Source organism: Dipodomys merriami, unplaced genomic scaffold, assembly GCF_024711535.1.
Source record: "Dipodomys merriami isolate MVZ:Mamm:240054 unplaced genomic scaffold, mDipMer1.0.p SCAF_27, whole genome shotgun sequence".
Lineage (NCBI taxonomy): Eukaryota > Metazoa > Chordata > Mammalia > Rodentia > Heteromyidae > Dipodomys > Dipodomys merriami.
The window spans coordinates 19,560,391-19,573,769 of record NW_027204159.1 but is presented as its reverse complement, the minus strand read 5'-3'; the positions used below and the strand labels follow the sequence as shown (position 1 = coordinate 19,573,769).

Below are 13,379 nucleotides of genomic sequence, written 5' to 3'. Positions count from 1 at the left end.
TAGTAGTGAACAACGTTCAATTACCCAGAATGGATTATTAGTTAAAATAACAAAAATAAAAGAATTATTATTAATTTTATAGATTTATCAAAGTAAAAATATTGGATTGTTTTATTTTTCTGAAGCCCAGAGTGACCAGTAGACAGCAAATGGCACTACTGCATTGTGTCTCCTGTAGTTTGGGGTGGCATACTGGGAGAGCTCTTACAGTTAGTAGAAACTCTATGGAGGTAAAGTATTTTGGATTTACATTACAAAAGTAACAGAGGTAGGAAAAAGATAATCAAAACAATTGAATAAAATTACAATAAAGAGAAGAAGAATTTTAAGAGAGCCTGAGTACCTGAATTATTTGGATTCTAAACAAAAACTAGAGAATGGTTTAATGCGAGAGACTCTGAGGTTAATAAATATTCCAATGATTATTTATGGAACAAATTTGTGCAATAAGGTGCTACAGCTGAATTAGTTTGTCTGAATGCTAGAATTATCAATGCATTCCTAAAAATTAACAGTAACTTAAAACAATTAAATTAATATTTTAAGACCAGTGCTTTGCATTGGAAGGATTTTATTTTAAAGTACACTTTAGCTTCTCCACTCCAATTTGGTCTTTCTCTTCATTCTTATTCAAAATAAATTCTGTTTAATGGTGTCATATGTCAGGTGAAAAGGTGAAAGATTTTCATAATAAATTATTGATATTAAATATTTATTTTACTCCTCTGTTTCTTTAGTCTTTTAAAAGAAAAATAAAATACTGTTATTCATTAATTTTTATAAATTATAATTAACATAATCCTTAAGTGTAGAAAAATATGTTTGAAAAACATTGAAAGTTGAGATCAATGTGAACATATTATGGGACAGTTATGTACTTAAGGACTTTGGCAAAATGCATGTTATAAAATATAGTAACACATACTTGGCTAGTTTATATGTATATTAATATCTAATGTTAGCAATAAACAAAGTTATCCTTTCACTTATCATAACTTCTAAATATCAAGTCACAAATTTAGTTCATTTATTTTAATTCTGATAATCTTACTGGATAATCATAAACTCTTGTAATTCTACACAACTGTAGATTGTAGGAAAATACATGAATATGTTTGTATGCCCATCTATAAGCTGCTTATATAGCCAGGTAATGACTGTGTGAGAGCAGTTTGAAATAAGGAATGCAGTGTCATGTAAAGGAAAGACACTGAGGCTATTCTAAGTAATAAGTGGAACAGATATGATTATATGATTATAAATAATTATAACTCTTAGAAATTCAGACTCTTCATAAACATATGTGGTCAAATCTCTGCTGGCCAGCCCAGAGTGTCAACAATCACTCTGTTTCTTCCATACTGAAGGTTAGGATAAAGATGACTCCAGAATTGAGTTTCATGAGTCTAATTTCAAATTCAAAGTTCTAAATTCAAAGTATTTTCAAAACTGTTCTACAGAGACTCTTTCTTGCTTTATACGATGCAAGGAATCTATAAATGTAGTAGCATTAAATGAGCTCATAATAGAATATCAACATTCACAATAAGAACATCACCCATTGTAAAAACCTGAATATAATGAAAAACATATTAAAAATTACTGATGGGATTATAAAAAAGCATCATTACATAAAGAAATCATTCACAAATGGGAACAAAATGTTCTTGGACAATACTTGGTTTGAAAACTGAGAAAAAATTCTAGAAAAGAAATACAATATTTATTCTTAAAAAAACTCAGCTTCTTAGCTGAAGAGATTTGATGCAGCTGAAGAAAGCACTAGTTGAATGAGTGGTGGGTCTGAATAATTCTTGTAGAAGACTGAGTTGTTAAAAGTTGGAAATGCAAAAGGAAATTGAATGTTGCAGACATCAGAAAGAGACTTCTAAAGTACTTCTGTGGAAAAACAGAATTTCAGAGATAATGGTAAGGATTTTAATATGTCCATAGACTTTCAATTGAAAAAAAATCCATGCTCCACAGAGGACAAATTACCATAGTATCACAACTTAGAAACATCTAATTGGAACTAAATAACTACGAAGACAAAAAGAGATATTGAAATTAACCAGAAATGGGTGAAATGAATCCAAGAAGCGCAAAACACGCAATCATAGATTTCTAATCAATGTTTATGAATATTAGCATTAAATGAAATGGTGTCTAAGTGTTAGGACTCAATAAATTCAATCTAAAATTCTATGTTCAGGTAGTATTATGAATAATTTCCAAATAGTAAAAAAGGAAAGAAATAAACACTGTGACAACTTAGTTTACAGGTTTTTACTGAATGATATATTAAAGAAAAAAGTTTGAAATGGAAAATAGAACTAAGGAAAGCAGCATTGATGATTTTAAAATCCCATATAATTTGAGATCTTAGTGACAAGATGGGTCCAGATATCTAATTTCTAAGCATAAAAGAGTGAGGAAGAATTTTTAAAATATTTTGTGTTTTGGCCTGGCAGTAAAGACTACACACATTTTTTTATTTTAGATATAAAATTTATGTGGTAGGCAGAATAATGCACTCACCCATATTAATGGTCTAATTCTCAGAGCCTGTGAATATGTTATCTTTTATAGCTGACAACGTGACTGTATTGAGATGTTGATTATCTAGGATTATCTCTGTGACCAAATCAATTGAGGCAGTACAGACAGAAAGTGGCAGAGGGTTCAGAGGAGATGTGATTGTGGATGTGATAGTTAAGTGATGCAAGGGGTAGCCTTTATATGGAAAGGAATTTTGTATCAAGGAATCTGAAAAACCACTAATGAGTAGAATAGGAAAGAAAAGACAATTTCACTTAGAGCTTCTTCAAGGAACACAGTAATGTAAAATTATTTTTATGAAATCTCAACTTCTGATCTCTATACTCTAATGTAATAAACTTAAGTCACTAAGCTATGTGATTTTTCACAGTATCAATAAGAAAGTAATAGACTCTTCTTGAAAATGAAAACTGAATCAACATTAAGCACACTTTAATATTACTTTGAAACACAAACAAGATAGGAAAGTATAGCTAGATGGGAATAAATAGAATAAATAGCTGCTGGTGGCTTACACCTATAATTCTAGGTACTCAGGAGGCTGAAATCCATAGAATCAGAGTTTGAAGCTGGCCTAGGAAGAATGGTTTTCAAGTTTCCATTGCTAATTAAATAGCAATAAGCCAGGCTAGATGAGCGGCTCAAGAGATAGAATATTGTTTGAGTGACTTATATGGAATAAACTGTGAGCAAGAAAGCTGAGTGAGAGAAGCTCTGAGCTCAAACCTGAAGTAAAATAAAAAGATACATCAAACAAAAACTAATTTATTATGAACATCAATATCAAACCATATCTCTAATAAAATACACAAAAATAAATATTTTTACATAATAAAAAGTTATTGAAAATAAAATACAAACTTAGAATTTAAATATTTAGCTTTTAAATAAAACAAAAATTAGTAGAATCTAAAAATTTATAATCACAAGAGCTAGAAAAGGTCTATACTGTCGAGTTACATTTACATCCAGCCCTAAGGGAATTTTTAACAATTGTTCCCCACTAAAAGATGTAAAAATCAACCCCAAATTTCTATTCAGTTAAATAATCAGAACATTGACTAGGGATACCTCATGAGCATGTATTACATACCATTCCAAAAACACATGCATTCAAAGAAGTATATAAGATTCTATATAGTTAACAACTGACAAGTGTGTTGATGGGTCAAAAAAGATGTAAATTGTAATGGTTAATACAAATTTAATTGTTAGTGAATTGGCTAAAGATTGCATTGGAATTTTAGTCATTTTTTCATTTAAGAAAAACATTTTGACCTGATAATTGAGAGAAGGTTTTTTTTTTTTTTGGTCGGTCGTGGGGCTTGAACTCTGGGCCTTCCCTCAGCTCTTCAGCTCAAGGCGAGCGCTCTACCACTTGAGCTACAGCGCCACTTCCGGTTTTCTGGTGGTTTATTGGAGATAGGAGTCTCACAGTCTCTCCTGCCCGGGCTGGCTTTGAACCGCGATCCTCAGATCTCAGCCTCCTGAGTATCTAGGATTACAGGCATGAGCCACCAGCGCCCAGCGAGAAGATTTTTTTTTTAAAGAGGGTTTTCTTTCTTATTCATATACCCCAAACCAATTACACTATTGTTTATAACCATTATAATACCACTATAATTGTGCAGAACCACCATCACTACTATAATAACAATACAATATTTAAAAACAGAAAATTGTGTAGAACCTACATGGTCAGTGGGTACTTGTTTATGTTATGTTCTAAGAATAATAGCAGTAGCAATAAAAACAACCTAATGTCAAGTAGTAAAAGAAGTTAATAAATTTCGAAATTGGGCTGGGAAGTTGCTCACTGGTAGAGTGCTTGCCTATCATCCATGAGGCCCTTGGTTCAATTCCTCAGCACCACATAAGCAGAAAAAAGTGGTTCTGTGGCTCAAGTGGTAGGTGAGCTGAAGAGCTAAGGGACAGTGCCCAGGCCCAGAGTTCAGCCCCCATGACCTACCAAAAAAAAAAAAAAATCCATATCACCTAAAGAAATATTATCACCAACATGTTTAAAGTTCCTAGAAAGTTTTTGAAAAACTTATATCATGTGCTTCTTACAGGAATATTTTAGACCAATTCTATTTTATAGTTAAAGACAGAGAAACATAGACATTATTTGCTTAATTGCTGTCTATCATCTCCAGAATGGAACTTACATCAAATCTAAACTCATTCATATTTTCTAAATGGTAGTGGTTCTACTTATTATATAAAGTAGTATGGTGTGTTTATGAGTATTTTGGGGAAAATATAAGATATTTAGATGACTGAATATGCAAGATTCAAGCTATGATCTAATATGTAAGAGTCAAACTGTGTCTGACTTAGGAAAAATTATTATCACAGTGTTTCTAAAATAAAATATCAAATTTTGAGAACTAGTTATTTTGTGACTGAAATTCTTTGACTTAGTTATATAAGAAAATGCATTCAGTCACATAGTGACCGTGTTCTAAATATTTGACAGCTGATTAATCAATCTATAGAATAAACCTTCATAGTAGGATCAAGCCTTTCTTCTTGTGCCAGTACTGGTATGTGAATTCAGGCTGTGGACACTGCCCCTTAGCTTTTTTACTCAAGGCCAGAGCTCTTCTAGTTGCAGCACAGGCCCATTTCCAGCTTTTTTCTGGTTAATTGGAGTTAAGATTTTAATGGATTTTTCTGCCCAGGGTGGCTTCCAACCATGGTCCTCAAATCTCAGCCTTTTAAGTGCTAGAATTACAGGCATCAGTCACTGGTGCTGACTTGAGTCTGGTTTTTAGATGAGATGATAGAGGAATATTTGAGAAGAGTAAGTGAGTTAGTTCCTGCTATCACATCAGTGGTAGAAGGCAGATAAAAGCTTTGATTTCATATAGAGTGGCTCCAAATCTAAAAACCTTACATGGTAAATTTTAATAAATTGTGGTCTATGAAATCCTAAAAACTGGTAATAGCATGAACAATTCTTGAAAAAAAGGTCTCCAAGAGATAGTAGCAAAATAAAGGACAAAATTAGTGATGTTTATAGCTAGATTCTAGAAACAATAGCACAATAAAGGAAAAAAAATTATAGATATTTTTTTATAGCTAGGGCCTATTTATATAAAATCCTAATTAAAATGATCAGTCTTCATCATATTTTTGCAAGTCATATATAAAATGTTATATTGCTTTAAATTGTTTCTCTTACACTTAAAATTTCAATCTGGACACTATTTTTGAGTTTTAAGAAATAAAGAGCTAATAAATATTTTCAAATGGAAAGCCATATCCAATAACAGATAATAGTTATTTTTGTAACAAAGTCATGGGCTCTGGCAAAAATTCAGATGATGTTTTATTTTTGGAATATTGTATATAAAATAGATTAATAATATCAAGATTAAAACAGTTGTGAATTTACTATATTTTAATTTCTCTCCAATCTGCTGAGCATTAAAAAGTAGTTATTCATATTCTGATTTTCATTAAATTTTGTAGCTACAACATATAATTGAATTAATTATATAACAATTAAAATGTCTTACATAATGCATATTGGTTGTGGAAATTTTATATTTATTTTCTACTCTTTCTAGGAAAGATTTCTGTGTACACAAAGATGAACCATGTGATACTGTTGGTAAGTTTGTTAAACCTTTTTTGCTTTGCAAGCTCTGGAGACTGAAAATATGGGCTTTTATTCTCTAATATTGGCACAAGATGATCTACCTTTCATTGATCGATGGGCTAGTTCCTCACCCAGGTCGCTAAACTCATCATTTTGGCACTGAATCTATTTTTCTTTTCCTGAATGGTCAATTTTGAATTGTATGTTTAGGGCCATCTCTATAAATTTGATACATAGCCCCTCTGCTCTCTCTGCAGTGTTTTCTAAGCCAAAGCCAGCAGTTGTAAGTTTTTCCCATTCTGGATATTGATTTTCACAATATTCTTCACATACCATATATACAATGCATTCTATCCATCTGGATCATGCATTCTATATCTTAAATCATCCTGTTTAGTGGTTTTGAGAACATTCTGGCACATATTTCTGTGCCTCCCTAGCACAAGAGAAAGAGGCATCAACTGCTGCTATATTACTGTAAGGAGGGCTTGAAAGTGGCACACACCTTTAATTTTATCCATTCTGGAGGCTTAGATCTCAGCTTGGGCAAGAAAGCCCTTGAGATTCTTATCTCCAGTTAACCAGCAAAAAGCCAAAATAGAGCTATAGCTTGAGTGTTGTTTTGGTTTGCATTTTATTTTATGGCCAGAGATGTTGAAAAATTTCTTCATGGATTTATTGGCCATTTGTATTTCTTCTTCTGAGCAGTCTCTGTTTAGCTCACTTGCCCTATTATTAATTGGATTATCAATTCTTTAAGGGTTTAGTTTCCTAAGATTTTTGTATATTCTGGATATTAGACCATTATCTGACATAGAGCTGGCAAAGATTTCTCATTCTGTAAGCTCACTTTTTAGCTTAACTGTGTTATATGCTAAGCAGAAACTTCTGTTTCATGTAATCCCTTTTGTCTGTTCTCTAATTTACCAAGCCCCTGGTACCTTACTCAGTGTTCTTGCTTGTACTGAGACATTTCAGTGCTTCTTTTACTTTTTCCTATAGTACTTTAATGGTTTCAGTACTTACATTGAGGTATTTGATTAATTTTGGATTTATATTAGTTCAGGGTAAAAGATAGAGCTACAGTTTGAATTTTCTGGATGTGAATACCTAGTTTTCCTAATATCACTTATCAAACATTATTTCTGGGTCTTTTATTCTCTTACTGGACCTGTTTTTGTCCTAGTGCCAAGCTAGTTAATTACTGTAGCTCTGTAATAGAATTGTCTTATTATACTTTGAATTATTACTTGTTATACTTTGAATTATTATACTTTTTTCCCTCAGTATTGCTTTTGTGATTCAGGGCCTTTTGTGGTTTCATATGAATTTTTGGATTGTTTTCTCAATCACAGTAAAGAATGTCATTGGTGTTTGATGGGTACTGAATTGAATTGTAGATTTCTTTGGGCAATACTGACACTTTTTTATTATTAATTCTGCCAATCCAGGAACATGGGAGCCCTTTCCCCTTCCTATATCTTTTTCAATTTCTTTCTTCTTCAAAAGGTTTTAGTTGTGTTGTAGATGCCCTTCATTTCCTTGCCTAAATTGATTCTATATTGAATCAGGATATTACATCTATAGTATTATTGTTTTACTATGTGACAAGTGTTGTTTAGTTACATTGTCTACTTTGAGACTATTACAAGTGCAGTTGCTTTTCTGATTTCATACTCAGTCTTCTCATTGTTGGCATACAGAACTGATGCTTTTAAAAATATCATTTTCAAGCTGAAAACTGCTGTCTTACACCTATAACTCTAGCTATTCAGGAGACTGAGATCTGAGGGTTGTGGTTCAATGCCAGCCTCGACAGAAAAGTCCATGAGATTCTTATTTCCAGTGAACTACTCAGAAAAGACCATCAGTGCCTTTGTGTCTCAAAGTGGCAGAGTGTTAGCCTTGCAAAAGAAGCTCAGTGAAAGAATCTATCTATCTATCTATCTATCTATCTATCTATCTATCTATCTATCTATCTATCTATCTATCTATCTATCTATCTATCTATCTATCTATCTATCTATCTATCTATCTATCTATCTGAGATGTTGAGCATTTCTTTATATGTCTATTGACCATTTTTATTTCCTTTTCAGAGAAGTCTCTCCTTCAAGTCTAGCCCACTTATTAATGGGGCGGTTGCTTCTTTAAGGATTTGTTTTGGGGGGATCTAATTTTTTGAGCTCTAAGAATATTTTAGATATGAGGTGCTTGTCTGTTGTATGGCTTTTGAAGATCTTCTCCCAATCCAGGGACTTCCTATTGATCTTGCCAGCTATGTCCTTTCCTATATAGAAGCTCTGCAGTCCCATTTGTCCAACCATTCTTTGATTTGTTGTGTTTCTGGTTCTCTATTGAGAAACTTTTGACCTGTGCCAAGGAGCCCTAGAGTTTCACTATTCCTTCCTGCTTTTACTTCGAGGTCTTTTAAACATTTGGAATTGATTCTGGTGCAGGGTGATATGTAAGGATCACCCCAGTTAGAATGGCTATAATCAAGAAATCTAATAACAACAGATGCTAGAGGGGATGTGGACAAAAGAGAACCCTACTGCACTGTCTGTGGGAATATAAACTTGTTCAACCACTCTGGAAAGCAGTATAAAGTTCCCCTATGACCTAGCATTCCCACTTCTGGGCATTTACCCAAATGATCACAAACAAGGCTACACTAAAGCTACCAGCACTGTGGCTATTTCCATAGTGGGATCTGGGAATGCAATGTCTGGCTTAGGCAGGAAGGGACTACATCATGCAGGTATAGACAAAGTTTATTGAAACATCACATGCTTATATACAGCACACAAGCAGGAGAAGTAAATGTTTTGTCAGGGGGCAGAGAGTTAATCTTAAACAGTTTTACGGGAGCACAGACAATTAGAGTTTAACTTTAAGTCAGTAAGCAGGAAAAACTAATCCTTGCCAACAAATGTGGAGCAGTTTCAGTTGTAAAAGTAGGTAAAGCACAGGTGAGTACACAAAGGGGATCTCGAGGCATTGTTCTACAGGGTTAACTAGGAGAAGCACAAATGGCACTTTCCACAAACCATCACCTGAGTCTGGCACTGGACTCAGAACCTTTGCCCCGCATGGAGGAACAGGTGTCCCTTTCTCCCCCAGAGGAATGCATGCCTGAATGCACCCTCACGGCACACAGGAGCTCAGATGGGCTTACCCAGGTTGATGCCTCTGACACAGCACAACTATGTTTATCACAACATCATTCACCATAGCTAAGATATGGACTCAACCCAGATGCCCCTCAAGAGATGAATGGATCAAAAAAATGTGAATTACACACACACACACACACACACACACACACACACACACACACACACACACACACACACACACAAATGGAATTCTATGCTTCCATCCAAAAGATTGACCCTGCCCCATTTGTAAGGAAATGGAAAGGCTTGGAAAAAATTATACTAAGTGAAGTAATCAAGACCCAAAGGAACATAGGTCCCATGGTTTCCCTTATTTGCAATAATTAGTATACATCTAGGATAATCTTAGCAGGTGAGCAGACTAGCTCAATAACTATGTACAAATGACTATATAAGATGATGCTAAGCAAAATGAACTCCAAGACATGGACACAAGATGTTTTCTTTGCTGTTGCTGTTTTCAATGTACTATGTGATTTGTTTCTTTTGTATCTTCTTTCCCCATGGTATATCCCCCACTGTCATTGTGTTTGATTTTAGTACCCTGGTATTTTATATACATTTATTTGAATTAGGGGAGGGAAGGGGAACAACACAATAGTGAGACAAAGGACAAGGGGGAAACCAGTGCAACAGCAACATACACAAAACAATATGTTGGAAGTAATCTGTACAACTTGGGGATGGGGTTAGGAGTAGAGAAAGTAGAAGAAAAATGAGGGAAGAGGTAACAAGTTTGACAAGAAATATACTTATTACCTTACTTATGTAACTGTAACCCCTCTGTCCATCACATTAACAATAAAAAAAGAAAACAAGAAGAAAAAATAACAAAAGCACAAAATAAGAGCAGATTGATTTAGTGGTACAGTGCCTACCCAGCTAATGCAGGCAGGTCTCTGGGTTCAACCTTCAGTACCACTAAAAAACATTACCTTCAATTTTTTCTAGCCATATATGTTCTCAACAGAAATATTTGCTCTTAACTACTGACATTGTATGTCACTAGCTTTGTTAAATAATGGGTATTGGTTTATTTTCTACTCTACATTCTCTTCCTAGAACAATAAATAATTTACAGCAGAATAATGAATGTATATATTAGATAAAGAAAGTTTGTGATAAAGGGAGGGAATAGAAAGGATTGGTGAGAATGATGGAAGGGTACTTTGATCAAGAAGCACTGGACACTTAACTGGGCATGTAAAATTGTGACCTCCCCCTTGAACAAATTTTGAAGTTCAGAAAATAAAGCTATTAGCTTTATTTTGTGAAAATAAAGTAATTATTTGAGAAATTAGAAGACAGCTATTTTTCATCATTTCTATTTTATTGCATGGTAATCAGGATATTACAACTATAACAGTATTGTTTCTACTATGTAACAGATGTTGTATAGTTACATTGTCTACTAAAAAATTGGGAAGCATGTTTTGAAATGATACTTAGTTTCCAATTGTCAGGTATGAAGTGTGTGTGTGTATGTGTGTGTGTGTGTGTGTGTGTGTGTGTGTGTGTGTGTGTGTGTGTGTGTGGTGTGTAGTTGTGAGAATTAAGTCACACTTTATGGCGTATTTAAATTCTTAGAAATTTTATTTCAAATATTTGATTAGTTATTAAAAGACATATTACAAATATTAGTTTAGGGCTGGGAAAGTGGCTCAGTGGTGGAGTGCTAGCCTTGCACTCATGAGGTCCTGAGTTCGATTTCTCAGCACCACATAGAAGAAAAAGCCAGAAGAGGCACTATGGCTCAAGTGGTAGAGTGCTAGTCTTGAGCTGAAGAGCTTTGGGACAATGCCCAGGCCCAGATTTCAAGCCCCATGAGTGACAAAAACATTAGTTTAAAAGTATCTATTTCAAGGGCTGGGAAGGTGGCTCAGTGGTAGAGCACTTGCCTTGCATGCTCAAGGCTCTGGGTTCCATATAAGCACCACATAAGCAAAAAGAAAAAAGCCGGAAGTGGTGCTGTGGCTCAAGTGGTAGAGTGCTAGCCTTGAGCTGAAGAGCTGAGGTACAGCACCCAGGCCCAGAGTTCAGGCCCCACGACCGGACCCCCCCCCCCAAAAAAAAGTATCTATTTCAATGTTTTCCTTAATTTAGAATAAATTATAATATCCAACATACATATTGTGAGATGCATTTTATATTAAATATTTTCTTTTATGCATAATATCAATTTTATAATATATTTTACAAAATACTATTACACCAAATATTTGTCATTATTTTTAGTAACTTTTTCAGGTGTTTATTGATATTTTTATATATGTTCTTTATAGACATATATATAGGAAATTGTAAAGTCCATTTCCTACAACTGATTCTCTAAGCCAAATTGACATAATTGAGTTGCTATTATATTTGTATGTTTTGCTGTTTGCATTTTACTAGATATTTTCATACTCAGTTGCTCCTTGTTTTTGAATATATTGTAGTAATACTTTCCTTATTTTCATTTGCCCTTTTGTTGCCTTGCTAATTATTAATTACAGTTCAGTATTTTACTGATTACAGCACTAAATAATTTTCTCAAATTAAGACAATGTTTGTTTCTGTCATGAATACAAGCAATAGCAATATACTTTGAGTCTTATTTTGTTTTATCTAATTTAAGACACTGCCTACTAAATTAGTTCTCATCATTTTGTAAATCTCACACACCATGAATCAGTGGTTCCATTTTCACATATGTACATTGATTATTACAGCTGCATTGTAAGATAGTTTATAGAACTTTGATCACTTTCCATCTATTGCAATTCCTGGTTCCTTTAGTGAGGGCCTTTGTAAATCAGGGCTTATATAACAAGTACATTTCAGTTTGTCACATATACATTTGCATAGTTAAATATTAGAATATTTATATATTATGTATATATTATTTGTGCATTTGTTTATACATTGTAATTATTTATTTGTATTATGATTATATTTTTAGCGTATCACATGATGTACACATTATAAGTACATCCTAACTGCATACATCACATGATATACATATTATAAGTACATCCTAACTGCATATATTCTACATTAGTGTATTTATATGAAAATATTGATCAGATATCATTTTAGCTCTTTTTCTAGAAATAACTGTTGAACTCATATTTTTATCTGATATATCATAAAGTAATGATTTCTTTTTTTACTTTAGGAAATGACATGTGGACTTCGATAGTCCAAAAAGTGTGGCTTTCATGTTAACTGTTATTTCTAACAAAATTTTTTTATTTTTGTTATATCTATGGCTTCTTTTACACAGTGAGCCAATTCTTTAGTTGAGTTTTAATTTTGTGAGACTTTCTTCAGTAGAACCCTTTTATCCCTCTAGGAATTTCATGCTTGTTGAGAAGATAAAGTGTACTATCATTGTCCTGTGTCATTTGATTTTTGGACTGAAAAAGATTTTCACAGCATAGGATCAATCTACTTTATAGTAATGGCTTAGAATTTCTTTACCTTACAGTTTTGATTTCTTATGAATAAAGCTGGCATGCCAGATATATGTGTGTGTGTGTGTGTGTGTGTGTGTGTGTGTGTACATATATAATCTAAGCTACTTTGATGTTTTACTGTATTGATACTTTTTTTCAAATAATTTTAATGACAGCAATTCCTGGCTTACTGATTTGTACATATTTCTCTATTCCAACTCATAAGGACCTGCACTGGGAGATATGTTCAAAATCTATCCTATCTAATAAAATCTAGTGTTTATTTGATACTGAAGTTGGGAAACTTTAACTCACTACCTCTATGAGAGACATTAGTTTCTCCAGCATTGAAATAGAAATGAATTTACTACACATTCCCAGCCTTTTATTGAAAGGAGACTTAGTATAGTATAGCTAGGCTAAAAAGAACACTTTAATATCTATATTATATTCTGTCTTATATTTTTATTATTTTTAAGTAGTTGTACAAAGAGTTTGTCAATCAACAAAGTACTTTATGAATGCAATGCATCTTGATCAATATCACCACTTTGAACATTCTCAGCCTTCTCTCCCAACACACTAAACGATCAATGA

The 13,379-nt window shown here is 33.3% G+C and overlaps 1 protein-coding gene across 1 annotated transcript in view; it reads left to right on the top strand.

The window, feature by feature from the left end:
• Adamts19 (ADAM metallopeptidase with thrombospondin type 1 motif 19) overlaps positions 1 to 13,379 on the top strand; it is a 251,702-nt gene that overhangs the window by 75,040 nt on the left and 163,283 nt on the right. Inside the window, exon 7 of the mRNA XM_070036428.1 lies at positions 6,135 to 6,178. Coding sequence (XP_069892529.1) covers positions 6,135 to 6,178 — 44 coding nt within the window. The remainder of the gene's footprint in view (positions 1 to 6,134; positions 6,179 to 13,379) is intronic.